The sequence below is a fragment of the Amyelois transitella genome, chromosome 16 (genome assembly GCF_032362555.1).
Source record: "Amyelois transitella isolate CPQ chromosome 16, ilAmyTran1.1, whole genome shotgun sequence".
In the NCBI taxonomy this organism is placed as follows: Eukaryota; Metazoa; Arthropoda; class Insecta; order Lepidoptera; family Pyralidae; genus Amyelois; species Amyelois transitella.
In genome coordinates, this window is record NC_083519.1 from 133,081 (window position 1) to 153,742 (window position 20,662).

Consider the following 20,662-nt stretch of genomic DNA (forward strand, 5'->3'; position numbering starts at 1 on the left):
AGTTCCTAGTGAGACAATAATAATATGCCAAATATACTTTTTATTCTAAGTCTTGACGGATTTTTTATGATTAACATACATGGAGGTAAATACAAGCCTTTACGTACAAGTACAAGGATAAACCTTCTTTGATCATCTTAAAACAGCTCAGTAAATCTGCTTGCATTTGCCCTTCCATTATGCACATTTAAGCATTTCTTTTTTCTTTTCTGTAACTATTATATTCTGTCACATCGCAACATGTAACGAATGTTTTACACACAGGAATAAAAAGGATACAATGCCTCCAAAGAACATAATTATATACTTTACGAAATATAAAAATAGTGCAAAATAAGCACATTTTGTTCAGTTTGATAAGAATTTACTTATCATGTACAACAATGATAAGAAATGACATGTGCGGTTCGAAAATAGAATATGTCTCAGCAACAGCTGAAAATTTCGAATTACCTTGATTTTAAGTCAATATCAATCGTCAGAGAACCAGCAGTTTTAGGAACAAGATTCCCGAAAGCATTTTGATGATGACTTACTGAAAGTCAGGAATATTGGGTGGAATGCCTGTGAACTTAGACTGAATGGTAAGTAGGTTAATATATTTCGATTCAAATGAACTTTATTATGGCGTGACTAAGCATTCTTAATGAGACTTCTCATATTTGGTCGATTTAGTCACTTTGATTGATAATATAATTATACCTATATAGCGGCATTATTAAAATTAGGTACAAGTATGTAGCTGAAGTTTATCTAAATGCCGCCTATATGAAAACAAAAATAATAGTTTAAGCTGGTTCATCCAGTTATACTATACAGTTACTATGCTCAAATAGATAAACTACGGGGGCTCGTATTAAATTCTGATGCAACTTTCGTTCCCATAGCCACAATACCTGTACAATCAATGCTGTGCGGATGACATCATATCAGACAGATAGAACACAATCTACGCGTGAACATCACATGGAACGGTAACTCGTTTCGAGTGTAGTACGATATAATGAATGGTGCAGGAGCAGCGGCAGTTACTCCGCTCCGGCGCCCGCCGCGCACGCATCTCACTGATACCAACTATTGGTTACTATTATTACACGTGTTAAGAGCCATCATGATAACGGTGATCGTAGCTGTCATCGCGTTAATCGCGGCGTACTTGTTTGGCACAAGGTATCACGACTACTGGCTGAAGAAAGGCATCAAACATGACAAGCCTATCCCGTTCTTTGGCACTAACTTTAGTGTTACATTTGGATTGAAAAGTGTAACGCAAGTTTTCGCAGAAGCCTATCGAAAATATCCAACCGAAAAGGCCGTTGGGCTGTATTTCGAGTCAAGACCGATGTTAGTGGTCAGAGATCTGGAGATAGCCAAGCGAGTTCTCACTACGGATTTTGCCAATTATTACTCTCGCGGTCTAAATCATAATAAAGATGTGATCGAGCCCATGGCAAAGAATTTGTTCTTTGTTGACGGCGACACGTGGAGGCTACTACGGCAGCGCATGACTCCAGCCTTCACAAGCGGGAAACTGAAAGCTATGTTCCCTCTGATTGTAGAGCGCGCAGAAAAACTTCAGACACGGGCACTTCAAGCAGCCGCTGCGGGGAAACCGCTAGACGCGAGGGACCTCATGGCGCGCTACACCACCGACTTCATTGGCGCCTGTGGTTTCGGGCTAGATGCTGATTCGCTTAATGAGGAAGATTCGGCTTTCAGAAAGCTTGGTGTTAAAATTTTTAAACCAGATTTCAAAGATATTATCGTAATAGTAGTTAAACAGCTATTTCCAGAACTCTTCAAACATGCGAAGGTTCTTGGAAAAATCGAATTGGAAATTAATGCACTGGTGCATGAGATATTGACTAGGAGAAACTATGAGCCATCAGGCAGAAATGACTTCATAGATCTGCTATTGGAATGCAGAAAAAAGGGTTTGATGGTCGGGGAATCAATTGAAAAAAGGAAGCCAGATGGCACACCCCTGACGGTGTCGATGGAACTGGACGAAGCTCTGATTGCTGCTCAAGTATTCGTATTCTTCGCCGCCGGCTTTGAAACATCGTCATCAGCAACCAGTTACACACTGCATGAACTCGCTTACAACCCCCAAGTCCAGAAGAAAGTACAAGACGAAGTTGATCGAGTGTTAGCGAAACACAACAACAAATTGTCTTACGACGCCATCAGAGAGATGACCTATTTGGAGTGTACTTTCAAAGAGGTATAAATTGGGATTACATTTGCTAGAAATGTTAGTAATCAGGATTGTACATGTGGCCAATTGGTCAGATTATATTGTTTATTATATTTTAACCTGAGATTAGTTTCTTTGTAAAAATTGTGTGTTCTTATTAACGGTTAACGATAAACTTGCATAAATCTTTATTAATTCTCTATCAATATTTAAAATAAAAAAAAATTGATTCCAGGGCATGCGGATTTTCCCATCATTAGGATTCCTTCTGCGAGAGTGCATGGTCAAGACCGAGATCCCAGAACTAGGCATCACCCTGGATCCACGTATCCGAGTGGCGATTCCTCTGCAGGCCATCCAGACCGACCCGCAATACTTCGACAACCCTTGGGAGTTCCGTCCTGAACGGTTTATGGAAGAAAATTCTAGTGCCAATAAGTTTGATTACTTGCCTTTTGGCATAGGACCACGCGCTTGTATTGGTGAGCTTATTAGAAAAATCTAATTATAATTAATTACTATTGGTTTAAATTGATTATGATTTAATGACGGAATTGAAAATTCAGTCTCTTGGATTTATTTTTTTACACGTGTTCATCAAATGCGATAATTCACTTCATACTACTTATCGCGAGATTACTTTGATATTTTGTTATAGATTTATCAATGAATGTTTAGCAAGTCTGCTCCTGGTTCAACGTATAAAATATGAAACATAACGCAGAAACAAGTTTTTATACAAAGTAGGAAAACAACAAGCGGCAACGCGTTTACCGCGGCCGCGGCGTGTCCGCAATAATACGCCTGGCTTAGGGCAAGCGCGCATCGCGGATTTTTGCAGTTATTAATTAAACACGGCGATTTAATTTCTTTTCTGATATTTTAGTTACTTTTTTTAAATAAGGGGTATATGAGCCGTGATTATTTTTTTTTAAAAACATATAATTTTTTTTTGTATACGCGTTTGCGACTTGTGTAATGGATAATTTATTTTAAATTAACATTAATTAACCAAAACACAGCCTAATCAGATAATTTTCGTTTTTCATGCCCCGGCCGGTTTACAGATGCCGATAACTTACTATATTTCTTCCTTAATACTCGTACATTTTTCGATGAAGATTTTTCTACACTTTCCTGATCAGTGAGGGAAAGAACTAAAATAATAAAATGTTGTTCTCGTGATTGTCTTTGCTGCGCGGCGGGCCTTATGTCTACAAGATAATTAGAGGCCGCCTGCGACTTCCTCTACATGCGTACCTCTATTATCTGCCAGCCGGTTCCTACGGCTATCAATATCATTGGCATATTATCATGTTTTTTATCTTCGTCTCCAAGAGCAATTCATGGTCGGTCAGGCAGGTTGGTCGTGAAAACTATCACACTGACAGATAGTATTATTTTCGCGACAAAAGTATTTATGCATTTTGGTGCAATTGAAACGTCATTGCTTACTTATTTAGGTCTTGGGTTCGATTCCCGTAAAGTAAATATGAAAAATTATGTTTGTGATTCTGTCTTTATTCTGAAAAATCTTAAATAAAAATCTCTTCTAAAGCGTGACATCATGGCATTTATTACGTATTTGTATTTAAAAAATACGAACTCCCTTGAAGCTCAGTATGTGATGCATTTTCTTCGTGTGCTAGTTTATGTCGTTTTGTAATTATACATTTATTTCTTGCTAGGTGAGCGCCTCGGCCTGATGCAGTCCCTAGCAGGGCTGGCAGCAGTCCTGGCCAAGTTCACCGTGAAGCCAGCGCCCGCCAGCCAGCGCCGGCCGCCCGTGGACCCCAGGGGGGGCATCGTGCAAATCGTGAAGGATGGGATCCCACTCATATTTGAAGAGAGAACTGCGAGAGTTCATTAAATAATGGTATATTTTGGTATAACATTATTGTTTTTACCTTTTAAAAAAGAAAACCTATGTTTAAGACTGGCATTTTAATTAAATATTTTGTTTCGCATTTTAATTAAATAATTCATGAATTAAATGGGAAACTAAATTTATTTTTAGATGAATGATGATTTTTTTTTTGTAGATATTAAAAATATGCAAAAGCTTTGTACTTAGTTCTAGAGTTTATAAATACGTACGAGATATATTTTTATTACGATTAATTCAACGTTGGCGTTGGCCTCGGAAATGTCACTTCCTTTATTTTAATTCCTCTTTATTTATTTATAACTTTTAGTTCTAGTATTTATGAAGTATAAGGTTCATTTTTAAGTACAAACCTTACTATAGTCTTACTTAATTTGTAACATTTTATGAATAAAGCTATGTCATTTTTTTTCTGTTGTTGTTGTTTTCTGTAGTTCTGTAGTGTTTATGTCGTTGTACAAAAATAAGGTGAGTAGTCGTTAAGTATCCAGAAAATATAATTATAAAATATTTAATTGTAGATAAATGTATTGTTCTATTGTGTTGTGCATCAAATGTATTATTAGGCAAGAGTATTTTTAAGTGCAATTATTGTGATATTGTTTCTATTTGAGATTATTAAGTATAGTAATAGTGTGTGATGTTTTGAAATAAATATAGATAAATTTAATGAGAGTTTCATTCTATTCAATCATTTCGTTGCCAATATACCAAAGGAACACGAAATTAACTCGAATAACTATAAAAAGCCACATTTTATTTCAGTTTTATAAGTCAATATGAAAGCTGAAATAATATGTGATGAAGGACTTATGTACAAGGAAACGATTTCTTTAATTTTAATAATATATTTACAGGAACTTAGATAAAATATAAAAGTTGGTTTCCGGAAAATGGTATATTGAGAGATTTTCAGATTTCCAATTTTGTGAAGTATCTTATTAGCCGCCCGCCTCGGCAGGCAGGAGCGCCAGGGTGTGAGCACCACCACCGGCACCGCACTCCGGCACAATAACGCACCATGTAAGACTTGCCTTGGATCGTGACTCATTCCTATTCCTGTTTGTATGACATCCACATACAATCTTCACATATCATTGAGTACAATTAAAAAAAATTTGGAATTTCTCTCACTAACTTAGTCTGACTTACACATTATTATAAACAGGCATGATTTAGATTTGATTAAATCAAATTCTTGAATGATTTAAACCCTCTAGAATAAATAAGATGACGGGAAAGCAAAAAATTCTGAACTATCGCATACATATAGCGTCGAGTACGGCGAAGAACGTAGCGAACTTTTAACGCGGGCATTAAAAGCTAAACGTGGCATTCCTTTCTCTTCTTTTAGATAATGATGGCTCTGCTACCCCAAGAGATAATGACGTAAAGTTTTTATGTAAAAAATAAAAAATCTGCTCGTATCACCACGTCTATGCTTGCCCTTGTAGACAGAGCCAACAGTCACCTAACGACTGGAAGGCCATGCTTAATGATAGAATGTAGATTCAAATAGTGACAGGTTGCCATTCCATCGCCTAAAAGAAGAATACCAATGTTTGTTTTGTTAATCATAATGCTAAAAGTACTAGTAATGGCTTATGTAATAAAATAGCTCTACTTACGTGTGTATTGTGTAAATATTATAATTATTTGACCATCGGTGCGCCATTCGCACTGTTATCTATGTACAGTCATATCGCGACTCTGAACCGGTTAAATCCGCTTTTTTTCTTTGAAATCGATGAAAATACTAGCTTTAACATTGAGCGCTTCAAAGTCAGACTTAAGAAAAACTTAAAATAGTTTAAATATTTTTAAGATGACATTGAATTTTATGCAACCAAAAATGTGAGTTTCCTTATCACATTCTTTAAGGCAAGATCTACGGCAGCATGAAGCCTTTACGATGGCGATTTTTCTGGAATCAAAGCAAACAAAATGAAGTTAAAGAACCTATCTTTACATAAAGAAGAACATGCTCGATGTTTGAGTTATATCAAAGTATAATAAGTGAACCTCCATAAGAGATCAAAAAAAGAAATCAACATTATTGAAGGTACAATTGAGGTTATATTAACTATCCTACCTAACTTAATCAAAAATATTTTTACTAATGAATAAAGTTGGCGAAAAGTTTAACTATAACATAACATCACTATCACCAAATATTGACGTCGCAGGTGCGAGTCGTTATCAGAATCGCGAAATTTATCGATTATTGATAGCGACTTCTTCCTCACACCAGTATCTTATCAAAGGCACTTTGATGAATAATAATTTATTAATTATAAGGAGATTATATTTATGATACAATAAGTAAAGCGTGAAAACCAGCCAAGCGCGTGTCGGGCCAGCGCGATATAGGTGTCCGTAGTTCTACAACACAGAAAATCAACTAAATATTCATTCGAATTTATTTATACATGTGTTTCCCGTGTGGTTCCCGGCACCAATACAAAAAAGAATAGGACCACTCCATCTCTTTCCCATAGTTGTCATAAAAGGCGACTAAGGGATAGGCTTACAAACTTGGGATTCTTTTTTAGGCGACGGGCTAGCGACCTGCCACTATTTGAATCTCAATTCTATCATTAAGCCAAATAGCTGAACGTGGCCATTCAGTCTTTTCCAGATTGTTGGCTCTGTCTATCCCGCAAGGGATATAGAAGTGATTTTATGTATGTATGTATGTATGTATGTATGTTATTTATACATATATGTAGGTTCCTACTTTTGCACTAAACATTTATTGACAGATGTTAAGTACTCTGTAAGTATTCTGTTTTCTCTCTTCTATTCGGGTCCAAAATTGGGCTCCATAATAAAAGCAATGTTGGTTTACCACATACATATAATGACATCTATATTACTTGCAGGGTAGACAGAGATAACAGTCTTGAAACGCTTCATTCAGCTGTATGGCTTGATGGGATTGAGGCTCAAATAGTTGCAGGTTGCTAGCCCATCGCCTACAAGAAGAATCCAAAGTTTATTATTATGTAATTATCGTTGTTGGTGTAATTATCGTTTCACATAGATTTTGATGTATAAAATTTTGAATTTTGAATGTAAAATAAAATTATATGATATTTATGCTTTTAGGTAGGTGAAATATATGGAGCCATTATATTTCTCCTGTGCCCTAAACTACCCAGTTTTATACATGTTTTCCACATAATCTTAACATGATACACTGATAGCGCTGTCTGCGACGTCATTATCGTAACTTTTCGGTGAGTAATCAGGATGTCTGCTTTTTGTTTATTAATCTTCTGATTGCAATAGTTGATATAGTTTTAATCAATTATCAATTAATATCTTAATTATCAACAATGTATTAGAAAGTACCTATAAAAGGTCATTTAGTCGTCCCATCATGGTTAGTGTTCATACAACAAATATGTTCTGTTATTTATATTAAAGTAGTATTTGATATAAATAACAAAACTAATATAATCTAATTATATTTGTTGTGTATATTAAAATAGTATTCTTTTAATTAGCGATCGTACGCATGTCTGTGACACCGGAGGTCCCGGGTTCGAATCCCGGCCAGGGCACGATGAGAAAAGAACTTTTTCTGATTGGCCTGGGTCTTAGATGTTTATCTATATAAGTATATATTATAAAATATAATATTGTTGAGTTAGTATCTTGTAACACAGGTTTCGAACTTACTTCGGGGCTAACTCAATCTATGTAATTTGTCCCGTATATATTATTTAGTTTTTATAGTTTAATAGAATAGATTTATTTTCTTCAATCACTTATTGGCGTCACAACTTAAATCTAAATGTATTTACTACCACTTCCTCACATTATTTTCGGTTGCGTCCTCACCTTTTTGAAAAATTGTTGTTTTAGATTCTGGTACAGCTGATATTGAACCATAACAACTTAACTAAATAATAGGAAATATCGAAATGACGCCTTAACAAATGTTGTTCAACCTGATGAGCATCATTTGTTGGGTATAAAAATCGAAGATCTGGTACACCTGATGCAGAATCATAATATACCAGTTAAATCAACCGAATTATGGAAAAGACGTCTAAACAAAAGTTGTTCAACCTGATAAGCTTTTCTGTTAGCGTATAAAAATCAAAGATCTGGAACTCCTAATGCAGAACCATTATAAACCAGCTAAATCATCAGAATAATGGAATGACGTCTTAATAAAAGTTGTTAAACATAATGAGCATTTCTTTTGGCGAAAAAAATATGGAAGATCTGGATCATGTGATGTAGAAGCCAAAGTGACCAGCTACTCTGTGATATTATACCGAAATTTGAGTAAATATAATAACACGCAAACGGAGTTGCGGGCGTCATAGTACAAGAATATATCTACGACTCAGGTCAACTTTAGTAAGATGTTATTTATCTAAGAAAATGAACAAGGGTTTCAGCTTCAGAGACTAGAACGTAGAAACTACACCAACGAATGTCTTGTAATAAAGAATTTTATTAATTGAATAAATCACTGGGTTTTTTTAAAAATAAAATATACATTAATAAGCTAGGGAGCTGTAGCCAGCCTCCATTAAGAGGAGTTGCTCCCATAAGGTGTTGGTTTATATAGACACAGCACCTGGTCAGGTCCATCAATCCCCGATTGAACACTGGATTGACACTTAAAGAACTTACCAGATATGCCATCATCGCATACGAGGCTTTGCGTAACCAAATCTAAGTCCGTTTTTATTTTTGCTTTCCGAATTTTCAATTCAATTCAATTCAAATTCTTTATTTCTTTATAATCACTATATGCTTATCTTTCCCATGGATCTCGTAAAAGGCGACGAAGGGAAAGGCTAATAAACTATGTCATTTTATTAAGGCGATGTAGGAACCTGTCACTATTTCTATCTCAGTTCCATCCTGAACGTGGTTTTAGTCTTTTCAAGACTATTGGCTCTGTCTACCCCGCAAGAGATGTATACGTGTTTATATATATTTATGTAATCACATGACCTTAATTTTTTTTTTATATTTATATCAGGTACATACACCTTGGACTGTATTTGTAAACAAATACGGCGCGCCATCAAAAGTACGCTATTATGGACGATAACCATTGACCAGAGTCTTCGCGAAAACCACGTCATGCCACCAGCCAGATACTGAAAGTGATTAAGATAGTGTACCCCTGTAATCAGACATGTGCGGCCGGGAACAAAAACTATATCCGAATAAGCTCCAACATAGTACAATATAAGCAAGCGAGAGAAGTTCTCACTTAGTCTGGCTCGGCGCTCGTCGCGTAAACATCAACACTAATTAGTGTAATTGAAACCAAATAGCCAGTGGTGACAATGTTCGCGTTCATCGTCGCGGTGCTCGTGGTGATCGCCGCCTACTTGTTCGGCACCAGAACGCACAGCTACTGGCTCAATCGCGGCATCAAACATGACAAGCCTCTCCCGTTCTTTGGCACCAACGCCAGAGTTTTATTTGGGAAAAAAAGTATCACAGAAGTTTTGGCAGAGGCCTATTGGAAATACCCCAATGAAAAGGCGGTTGGTTTATATTTCGAACATAGGCCTGTGTTGGTTTTGAGAGATTTTGATGTCATCAAACGAGTATTAGTGACGGATTTTGCAAGCTATTACACACGAGGTGTGCTGAGTCAAAAAGAAGAGATCGAACCAATATTACGAAATCTGTTCTTTGCTGATGGCGACCTGTGGCGGCTGCTGCGGCAGAGAATGACCCCGGCCTTTACCAGCGGCAAGCTGAAGGCGATGTTCCCTCTGATTGTAGAACGTGCAGAAAAACTACAACTGCGTGCGTTAAATGCTGCAGCTGCGGGGAAACCCATCGATGCACGGGACCTCATGGCGCGCTACACCACTGACTTCATCGGAGCTTGTGGTTTCGGTCTCGACGCTGACTCACTCAATGATGAAGATTCACCTTTCAGGCAACTCGGTGTAAAGATTTTCAAACCGAAGCCTAAAGCTATTATCACCTTAATGTTAAAAAATTTGTTCCCACAGACCTTCAAACATTTTAAATTTTTCGGACAAGTTGAAGAAGAAATTAATGCCATTGTACGTCACATTTTAACTCAAAGGAATTATGAGCCATCAGGAAGGAATGATTTTATTGATTTGTTACTTGAATGTAGGAAAAAGGGTTTGATGGTGATGGAGTCTCTCGAAAAGAAGCAAGCAGACGGCACTCCAGCGAAGGTTTCCATGGAGCTGGACGAGGCTCTGATCGCTGCTCAAGTATTCGTATTCTTCGCCGCGGGTTTCGAAACATCTTCATCGGCAACCAGTTACACATTGCACCAACTGGCGTTCAATCCTGAAGTTCAGAAAAAAGCGCAAGATGATGTTGATCGCGTGCTGCAAAAGTATAACAACAAGTTATCTTACGATGCCATAAAAGAAATGACTTACTTGGAGTGTGTTTTCAAAGAGGTGAGAAAATTGTATGTTTTCCTAAGGTAATTCATAGGTTAAAATAATTACTGAGGTACACTTTGTTTTGCCTATACTAAGATACTAACAACAATAATATAAATAATGAGTGAAGAACTACTCATCGAAAACTCATATTCGAAAGGTCATTTATTAATTATTTAATATGTTTCAAAAGGTCGGTATAAAGTTAACGAAAGTGGGTGTGGCTTTATTCATAATGATATAAACAGGAAGGTCGATATGACACTGATATCAGAACAAACATAATTGTGACGTTTTTGTCATATTCAACTTGCTGTGATAAGAAACCTTTTAATCAATCTCACTGAGTATCTGTCGTTGAAATTAGCCATGAATTTGAAGGCAAGCCCGGAAAATTGGATGTATCTTAGCTTGTCTGTAACATGGAGCGGGCATAATAAATGTTTGCAGTATTGATTACCTACAAGGTAGACTATTCTGTTTACCCTGGGTGGATCAAAATTATTTAAAATTACCTATTTAAGAATTCCCAATTCTATCATTAAGCTAAATAGCTGAACGTGGCCATTCAGTCTTTTCAAGACCCTTGGCTCTGTCTACCCCGCGAGGGATATAGACGTGACCATATGTATGTATAACTTAGAAATCTGGGTGGTTATGCCAATTTAGGTATTATGTAGTGAGGTCGCAAATAAATAAAAATGTTTTTGATCTGTCGCAGGGCATGCGGATGTTCCCGTCCCTCGGCTACCTGATGCGGGAGTGTGCGGCGCCAAGAGCAGAGATCCCAGAACTGGGCATCACCGTGAACAACGGCGTCAAATTGGCCGTCCCCATACAGGCCCTACAGAACGACCCGCAGTACTTCGACAGCCCCAAGGAGTTCCGCCCGGAGCGGTTCGCCGAGGGAAACGCGGGCGCCAACAAGTTTGATTATTTACCGTTCGGCGCTGGACCGCGCGCTTGCATTGGTTAGTTCTACTTTTGAACTTTTATTTCATTTATTTATAAAGCGTTTTGTCTTTGTTCGGAGTTAAAAATTAAAAGGATATTATTATAATCCAAAAATGTCAAAGTATCAAAATTCTATATTTAATCTGTGTGATATTGTTTTTGTATTACTCAAAATTAATTATAATGGGTTTAAATTAAAACGAGTAAAAAACTTTAAAAAAAAATTGCATCAAATTTATCTTAACACTATTTGATAAACTATAAAGTTACTTGAGATACATTAACGAGCACTTTTATATTTGTCAATTTCGAGTGTAATAACTTTTCTGCTCTCTGTTCCGTACTTATTTATTGTTGAAAACGGTTATATTAATTCATTACATTAAGTGTATCAACTTTTCTATCAGTAAACAGGTTAATTTGATTTCAAAATGCTTTAATCTAATATTTTCAGGCGAGCGCCTGGGCCTTATGCAGTCGCTGGCTGGCTTGGCCGCTGTACTGGCGCGGTTCACGGTGAAGCCGGCGCCCGCCAGCCAGCGCTGGCCCGCCGTCGACCCCCGGGGGGGCATCGTACAGGTCGTCAAGGACGGCATCCCTCTAATCTTCCAGGAGCGAAACAGGAAGACCAACTGATAGTATTAAGTCGTGTAGATATAGAACTGTTATGATTCAGGAATTTGAGCACTGTCTGCTACGATAGTAATAGGCTTAATATAAGATATTTCTATTGTCTTATTCTTCCAATTTCTTTGGTATGCTATAATGTATTTAAAACTATAGGAATGATGCGCTATCCTCGTGTATCGCACGCAGTTTTCTGCGCAGTTGTGAAGTTGTAACGTAATTTTAAGAATGGAGATGAGAAATAAAAAATGTATGGTCTCACACCTGTCGGTGACATAGCATCACATTAATCAGTAGATGCCACTATTCTATGATTCTATGGTGATGTTGTTTCTTGACTTTATATCGATATGAGAAGTTGTTGAGGATTTTTTAATTAAATAAAAGTGATAGTGCAAGAATACTTTGCTCTACACAACTGTCACATCAGTTAAATTTCATTAAGGAAATAAATGTACACTTAATAGCGGCGACACATAACTTTCTATTAATTCAAACCAAAAACATTGGTTCAAGTTTATTTGCAGTTGCCTGTACTATGTAAATGGGCCTATTTAAAACCTATATCAGACACTATTCTCTCGCAGCACATCATACAATTATTATAATTGTGCTCTGTTGTTAGCACAACAATAAAAATTGTGTTGAGGAAAATATTAAACAGTATCATTTATTTTTATTTCCGTGTAGGAAACGTGAGCGGAGTCAAATTTTAAACGCAGCTTACCATTTTAGCTACAAATAGACTGATTTCAAATTATGTATTTTCTAAGTAGATGTTAAATAGCAATTTGCTATGAATTTGAAGTATTTTATATGAATAAAATATTATGACCTTTATGAGAACTTTTGATTTCACCCCGGGGTAACATTTCCTTCGCTAATTAAATAGAGAAGATTCATCCATTTGATATTATAATTCTATTAATAACATAAAGGGCAAAGTTTACCACAATTGTTGCCAAACTATTAGGCGAGTTTTCATAGAACTTAAGTAAATTATCTCATTTTCCAAAAAACAAGATGAAGGCGGAATATACGCATTTTAATGATACCAATAATGCTTGTGTTGTGAACAGAATATTATAGAAAAAATCAGATTTCAATGAGTCCTGTAAATGCAAAGATCTGTCTGTTACTTCTACAGCTAGTTGAGTTACTTTAAGATGATTTAATGAAATCAATGCGTATAAAATTAAAGTAAAAATCGAATATATATACATTAATATATATTTCTTTTTTAAATCTGATAGTGTAATTAAAGGAGAGAAACAGAAACCAAAAAAGCAATTTTTAGATGTCAGTATGTAGTAAGAACTCAATAATTTTGAACGCAGTTTTCACAATTACACATAATTAGGAGCGTTATTAAAAAGGGCTTTCCCCTTTTTAAGTTATGGAAAAAGGAAGTTATGGTGAATTGAATATACTTCAAACACTATTTAAAAACTTAAAAAAAGAGTTGAATGTGGTTCATATAAACGCATTTAATGAGTACTTATAGATAAAGCTAGACTTTTTCTATCTTCTGTTCTATTTTAATTTGTTTTATCGATAAAGACAAAAACACACTGCAGTATCTGTTGAATTTAATTTAAATAACACATTGAATATGGGCGTATAGAATTATCAATAAGTAATTGTAGTTTTACGCGAAAAACGATGCGATGTAGCTAGTTGTATGAATGTAGTTAATCATCGGAGGACATTTTTTTTTTCTGAAAATTACCGCCGACTTTTGAAACAGGACGACGGATTGTAACAAATTATAGTGAACGTGTAACCGTTAAAATAATGTTCAGCTAAATAGTCATACTTCCACAAAAGCACGATTACCAATTTGGGTTATATAATATCAATATTTACAAATCCAAACTGTTCTACAGCATGTAGATGCGGGGATTTACCGTAATATTTATAGATAGATTGAATCATTTTGGCTAAGTTTAATATTCCTAACTAAAGGTAATATTATCAATCACTATGCCTAATTGCCTTACTTAAAATAGAAATAAAATAGTGATATCATCATTACTATCAATAGACTGATAACTGTTCATGGATAATGATCTTTCCCCGAAAATTAAACGGATACGTTTTCTTTTGAATATCTACGAGCACAATCCACGTGGGTAGGTCAGGAATTTATCTGATCCAAAAATCTGTCGAAGACTATCATTTTCTTGGCGTCAGTCCCGTCCTTACCTCTACGAAGAGGACTCCAGGGTACCTCACTCATCACGAACCTGGAAAGGGGAAGACAGATTTTTACACGAAATGTTTACCGTTTGAACACGACCTTTGTAGGAAAACCTTACTCATATTACGAGTACATATTACACAATTAGGTATTTGTTTATAAATTTACTAGCGACCCGCTCCGGCTTCGCACGGGTGCAAAATTATAAATGTTATTTATAAGTTATACATAAAAACCTTCCTCTTGAATCACTCTACCTGTTACAAAAAACCGCATCAAAATCCGTTGCGTAATTTTAAAGATTTAAGCATACAGACAAACAGACTAAAATAGCGGCTTTGTTTTATACTATGTAGTGAAGCCCGTTCCTTTGACAACAATCTGCCTTATGGTAAGGAAGATAGATTTTAAGGTGAAAAAACGCGAGCTTAAATATTGCTTATTAACAATTGCCTCAATGGGGCGGTTTTGTTTGCCGTGTGGTTCCTGGCACTTTAAGATACTGTGCTGCCTTCATTGACGTCACACTTCATCAGCTAATCATAGTGAGAATTCGAGGCGCTCAACCAATAGCAGAGGAGTCTATGGAAGAATGTCGCACACCACTAAGCCTATCACAGCCGCATAAAATACTAAATCACGCAAGCAGATATTTCAAGGATACAATACTAAAACGATTCATTTTCCGAAGTTACTCATTTTGTAAAGTGACAAATTATTACGGTTGCATCCTCACCTCTCTGAAAACTTTTTTAAAAGTGCCCTGAAGTTCGTCTGTGACCACGATGTGACCACTCCCATAAGGTGTTGGTTTATATAGACACAGCACCTGGTCAGGTTCATCAATCCCCGATTGAACACTGTGTTGACGCTCAAAAGACTTACCAGATAAGCCATCGTCGCAGATGAGGCTTTGCGTACGCAAGTCTAAGTCCGTTTTATATTTTTGCTTTCCAAATTTTCAATTCAATTGAATTTCTTTATTACTTTATTTATTTCTTGTGCCGTGTGGTTCCCGGCACCAATACAAAAAAAAGACCACTCCATGTCTTTCCCTTGGATGTCGTAAAAGGCGATTAAGGGATAGGCTTACAAGCTTGGGATTTTTTTTGAGGGCGATGGGGTAGCGATCTGTCACTATTTAAATCTCAATTCTATCTATAAGCCAAATAGCTGAACGTGGCCATTCAGTCTTTTCAAGACTGTTGGCTTTGTCTACCCCACAAGGGACATAGACGTGACCATATGTATGTTTATTTCTTTACAATCATACGTCATATGTTAAAGTTCCGGAAACCACACGGAACTATATGCTTATCTTTCCCATGGATCTCGTAAAAGGCGACGAAGGGAAAGGCTAATAATATTTGTAAAGATGTAGCCACCTGTCACTATTTCAATCTCAGTTCCATCCTGAACGTGGTTTCAAACTTTTCATGACTATTGGCTCTGTCTACTCCGCAAGAGATGTGTACGTGTTTATATATATTTACGTAATCACATGAGCTTTAAATTTTTTTTTATATTGATATCAGGTACGATTATACACCTTCGACTGTAAACTGTAAACAAATACGGCGCGCCATCAAAAGTACGCTATTATGGACAGCACGAACGATAACCATTGACCAGAGTCTTCGCGAAAACCACGTCATGCCACCAGCCAGATACTGAAAGTGATTAAGATAGTGTACCCCTGTAATCAGACATGTGCGGCCGGGAACGAAAACTATATCCGAATAAGCTCCAACATAGTACAATATAAGCAAGCGAGAGAAGTTCTCACTTAGTCTGGCTCGGCGCTCGTCGCGTAAACATCAACACTAATTAGTGTAATTGAAACCAAATAGCCCGTGGTGACAATGTTCGCGTTCATCGTCGCGGTGCTCGTGGTGATCGCCGCCTACTTGTTCGGCACCAGAACGCACAGCTACTGGCTCAATCGCGGCATCAAACATGACAAGCCTCTCCCGTTCTTTGGCACCAACGCCAGAGTTTTATTTGGGAAAAAAAGTATCACAGAAGTTTTGGCAGAGGCCTATTGGAAATACCCCAATGAAAAGGCGGTTGGTTTATATTTCGAACATAGGCCTGTGTTGGTTTTGAGAGATTTTGATGTCATCAAACGAGTATTAGTGACGGATTTTGCAAGCTATTACACACGAGGTGTGCTGAGTCAAAAAGAAGAGATCGAACCAATATTACGAAATCTGTTCTTTGCTGATGGCGACCTGTGGCGGCTGCTGCGGCAGAGAATGACCCCGGCCTTTACCAGCGGCAAGCTGAAGGCGATGTTCCCTCTGATTGTAGAACGTGCAGAAAAACTACAACTGCGTGCGTTAAATGCTGCAGCTGCGGGGAAACCCATCGATGCACGGGACCTCATGGCGCGCTACACCACTGACTTCATCGGAGCTTGTGGTTTCGGTCTCGACGCTGACTCACTCAATGATGAAGATTCACCTTTCAGGCAACTCGGTGTAAAGATTTTCAAACCGAAGCCTAAAGCTATTATCACCTTAATGTTAAAAAATTTGTTCCCACAGACCTTCAAACATTTTAAATTTTTCGGACAAGTTGAAGAAGAAATTAATGCCATTGTACGTCACATTTTAACTCAAAGGAATTATGAGCCATCAGGAAGGAATGATTTTATTGATTTGTTACTTGAATGTAGGAAAAAGGGTTTGATGGTGATGGAGTCTCTCGAAAAGAAGCAACCAGACGGCACTCCAGCGAAGGTTTCCATGGAGCTGGACGAGGCTCTGATCGCTGCTCAAGTATTCGTATTCTTCGCCGCGGGTTTCGAAACATCTTCATCGGCAACCAGTTACACATTGCACCAACTGGCGTTCAATCCTGAGGTACAGAAAAAAGCGCAAGATGATGTTGATCGCGTGCTGCAAAAGTATAACAACAAGTTATCTTACGATGCCATAAAAGAGATGACTTACTTGGAGTGTGTTTTCAAAGAGGTGAGAAAATTTTCTGTTTTCCTAAGGTAATTCATAGGTTAAAATAATTACTGAGGTACACTTTGTTTGCCTATACTAAGATACTAACAACAATAATATAAATAATGAGTGAAGAACTACTCATCGAAAACTCAACTCGTCGATGAAATTCGAAAGGTCATTTAGTAATTATTTAATCTGTTACAAAAGGTCGGTATAAAGTTAACGAAAGTGGGTGTGGCTTTATTCACAATGATATAAACAGGAACGTCGATATGACACTGATATCAGAACAAACATAATTGTGACGTTTTTGTAATATTCAACTTGCTGTGATAAGAAACCTTTTTATCAATCTCACCGAGTATCTGACGTTGAAATTCGCCATGAATTTGAAGGCAAGTCCGGAAAATTGGATGTATCTTGGCTTGTCTGTAATATGGAGCGGGCATAATAAATGTTTGCAGCATTGATTACCTACAAGGTAGACAATTCTGTTTACCCTGGGTGGATCAACATTATTAAAAATTACCTATTTAAGAATTTTAGTTAAATATTAATATCGATTTAATAATTCACGATAACTTCAGAATCACTCAGTCTTTTCAAGACTGTTGGCTCTGTCTACCCCGCGAGGGATATAGACGTGATCATATGTATGTATAAATCAGAAATCTGGGTGGTTATGCCAATTTAGGTATTATGTAGTGAGGTCCAAAATAAATAAAAATGTTTTTGATCTGTCGCAGGGCATGCGGATGTTCCCGTCCCTCGGCTACCTGATGCGGGAGTGTGCGGCGCCAAGAGCAGAGATCCCAGAACTGGGCATCACCGTGAACAACGGCGTCAAATTGGCCGTCCCCATACAGGCCCTACAGAACGACCCGCAGTACTTCGACAGCCCCAAGGAGTTCCGCCCGGAGCGGTTCGCTGAGGGAAACGCGGGCGCTAACAAGTTCGATTACTTGCCGTTCGGCGCTGGACCGCGCGCTTGCATTGGTTAGTTCTAATTTTGAACTTTTATTTCATTTATTTATAAAGCGTTTAGTGTTTGTTCGAAGTTCAAAATGGAAAAGAAAAAAAGGATATATTATAATCCAAAAATGTCAAAGTATCAAAATTCTATATTTAATCTGTGTGATTTTGTTTTAGTATTACTCAAAATTAATTATAATGGATTTAAATTAAAACGGGTAAAAAACTAAAAAAAATTGCATTAAATTTAACTTAACACTTCATGATAAACTATAAAGTTACTTCAGATACATTAACGATCACTTTTATCCAAAATATCCAAAAAAGTAAAAAAATTCAAGTACTATTTTGTCATTTGTCAATTTTGAGTGTAGTAACTTTTCAGCTCTCTATTCCGTACTTATTGTTGAAGGCGTTTATATTATATCATTACATTAACTGCATCAACTGTTCCATCAGTAAACAGGTTAATTTGATTTCAAAATGCTTTAATCTTATATTTTCAGGCGAGCGCCTGGGCCTTATGCAGTCACTGGCTGGCTTGGCCGCGGTACTGGCGCGGTTCACGGTGAAGCCGGCGCCCGCCAGCCAGCGCTGGCCTGCTGTCGACCCCCGGGGGGGCATCGTACAGGTCGTCAAGGACGGCATCCCTCTAATCTTCCAGGAGCGAAACAGGAAGACCAACTGATAGTATTAAGTCGTGTAGATATAGAACTGTTATGATTCAGGAAATTGTCTGCTACGATAGAAATAGGCTTAATATAAGACATTTCTATTGTCTTATTCTTCCAATTTCTATGGTATGCTATAATGTATTTAAAACTATAGGAATGATGCGCTATCCTCGTGTATCGCACGCAGTTTTCTGCGCAGTTGTAAAGTTGTAACGTAATTTTAAGAATGGAGATGAAAAATAAAAAATGTATGGTTTCACACCTGTCGGTGACATCGCATCACATTAATCAGTAGATGCCACTTCTATAGTCTTATTCAGAATTCTATGATTCTATGGTGATGTTGTTTCTTGACTTCATATCGATATGAGAAGTGTTGAGGATTTTCTAATTAAATAAAAGTGATAGTCTAGAAGACTTTGCTCTACAAAACTGTCACATCAGTTAAATTTCATTAAGGAAATAAATGTACACTTAATAGCGGCGACACATAACTTTCTATTAATTCAAACCAAAAACATTGGTTCAAGTTTATTTGCAGTTGCCTGTACTATGTAAATGGGCCTATTTAAAACCTATATCAGACACTATTCTCTCGCAGCACATCATACAATTATTATAATTGTGCTCTGTTGTTAGCACAACAATAAAAATTGTGTTGAGGAAAATATTAAACAGTATCATTTATTTTTATTTCCGTGTAGGAAACGTGAGTGGAGTCATATTTTAAACGCAGCTTACCATTTTAGCTACAAATAGACTGATTTCAAATTATGTATTTTCTAAGTAGATGTTAAATAGCAATTTGCTATGAATTTGAAGTATTTTATATGAATAAAATATTATGACCTTTATGAGAACTTTTGATTTCACCCCGGGGTAACATTTCCTTCGCTAATTAAATAGAGAAGATTCATCCATTTGATATTATAATTCTATTAATAACATAAAGGGCAAAGTTTACCACAATTGTTGCCAAACTATTAGGCGAGTTTTCATAGAACTTAAGTAAATTATCTCATTTTCCAAAAAACAAGATGAAGGCGGAATATACGCATTTTAATGATACCAATAATGCTTGTGTTGTGAACAGAATATTATAGAAAAAATCAGATTTCAATGAGTCCTGTAAATGCAAAGATCTGTCTGTTACTTCTACAGCTAGTTGAGTTACTTTAAGATGATTTAATGAAATCAATGCGTATAAAATTAAAGTAAAAATCGAATATATATACATTAATATATATTTCTTTTTTAAATCTGATAGTGTAATTAAAGGAGAGAAACAGAAACCAAAAAAGCAATTTTTAGATGTCAGTATGTAGTAAGAACTCAATAATTTTGAACGCAGTTTTCACAATTACACATAATTAGGAGCGTTATTAAAAAGGGCTTTCCCCTTTTTAAGTTATGGAAAAAGGAAGTTATGGTGAATTGAATATACTTCAAACACTATTTAAAAACTTAAAAAAAGAGTTGAATGTGGTTCATATAAACGCATTTAATGAGTACTTATAGATAAAGCTAGACTTTTTCTATCTTCTGTTCTATTTTAATTTGTTTTATCGATAAAGACAAAAACACACTGCAGTATCTGTTGAATTTTATTAAAATAACACATTGAATATGGGCGTATAGAATTAACTATAAGTAATTATAGTTTCCCCTGGTTACGCGAAAAGCGACCTGCTCGCGTGCGGAGCCGCTAGCTATAGCTAGTTGTATGAATGCAGTTAATCATCGGAGGACATTTTCTTTTTTCTGAAAATTACCACCA

General features: G+C 36.6%; 3 protein-coding genes across 3 annotated transcripts; all 3 read left to right on the plus strand.

Annotated features, from left to right (window-relative positions):
- Window positions 1-988: 988 nt before the first annotated feature.
- LOC106136127 (cytochrome P450 6B7) lies at window positions 989-4,752 on the plus strand. Its single transcript, XM_013336582.2, has 3 exons — window positions 989-2,224; window positions 2,433-2,679; window positions 3,886-4,752. Exons 1-3 carry the CDS (start codon window positions 1,004-1,006, stop codon window positions 4,065-4,067), a joined length of 1,650 nt encoding a protein of 549 aa, XP_013192036.1. The 5' UTR covers window positions 989-1,003; the 3' UTR covers window positions 4,068-4,752.
- A 4,452-nt stretch (window positions 4,753-9,204) lies between these two features.
- LOC106136124 (cytochrome P450 6B7) lies at window positions 9,205-12,922 on the plus strand. Its single transcript, XM_013336578.2, has 3 exons — window positions 9,205-10,516; window positions 11,223-11,472; window positions 11,910-12,922. Exons 1-3 carry the CDS (start codon window positions 9,404-9,406, stop codon window positions 12,089-12,091), a joined length of 1,545 nt encoding a protein of 514 aa, XP_013192032.1. The 5' UTR covers window positions 9,205-9,403; the 3' UTR covers window positions 12,092-12,922.
- A 2,958-nt stretch (window positions 12,923-15,880) lies between these two features.
- On the plus strand, window positions 15,881-19,739 carry LOC106136125 (cytochrome P450 6B7). The gene is made up of 3 exons (XM_013336580.2): window positions 15,881-17,257; window positions 17,986-18,235; window positions 18,718-19,739. The coding sequence occupies exons 1-3, from the start codon at window positions 16,145-16,147 to the stop codon at window positions 18,897-18,899; spliced, it is 1,545 nt and encodes a 514-aa protein (XP_013192034.2). The 5' UTR covers window positions 15,881-16,144; the 3' UTR covers window positions 18,900-19,739.
- Window positions 19,740-20,662: the final 923 nt, after the last annotated feature.

Bases quoted from the DNA above. Each gene is read 5' to 3' on its own strand.
- LOC106136125 (XM_013336580.2), top strand. From the start codon at position 16,145: ATGTTCGCGTTCATCGTCGCGGTGCTCGTGGTGATCGCCGCCTACTTG. The intron at 17,258-17,985 runs GTGAGAAAATTT...GATCTGTCGCAG, and splicing joins TGGAGTGTGTTTTCAAAGAG to GGCATGCGGATGTTCCCGTC. The intron at 18,236-18,717 runs GTTAGTTCTAAT...TTATATTTTCAG, and splicing joins TGGACCGCGCGCTTGCATTG to GCGAGCGCCTGGGCCTTATG.
- LOC106136127 (XM_013336582.2), top strand. From the start codon at position 1,004: ATGAATGGTGCAGGAGCAGCGGCAGTTACTCCGCTCCGGCGCCCGCCG. The intron at 2,225-2,432 runs GTATAAATTGGG...AATTGATTCCAG, and splicing joins TGGAGTGTACTTTCAAAGAG to GGCATGCGGATTTTCCCATC. The intron at 2,680-3,885 runs GTGAGCTTATTA...ATTTCTTGCTAG, and splicing joins AGGACCACGCGCTTGTATTG to GTGAGCGCCTCGGCCTGATG.
- LOC106136124 (XM_013336578.2), top strand. From the start codon at position 9,404: ATGTTCGCGTTCATCGTCGCGGTGCTCGTGGTGATCGCCGCCTACTTG. The intron at 10,517-11,222 runs GTGAGAAAATTG...GATCTGTCGCAG, and splicing joins TGGAGTGTGTTTTCAAAGAG to GGCATGCGGATGTTCCCGTC. The intron at 11,473-11,909 runs GTTAGTTCTACT...TAATATTTTCAG, and splicing joins TGGACCGCGCGCTTGCATTG to GCGAGCGCCTGGGCCTTATG.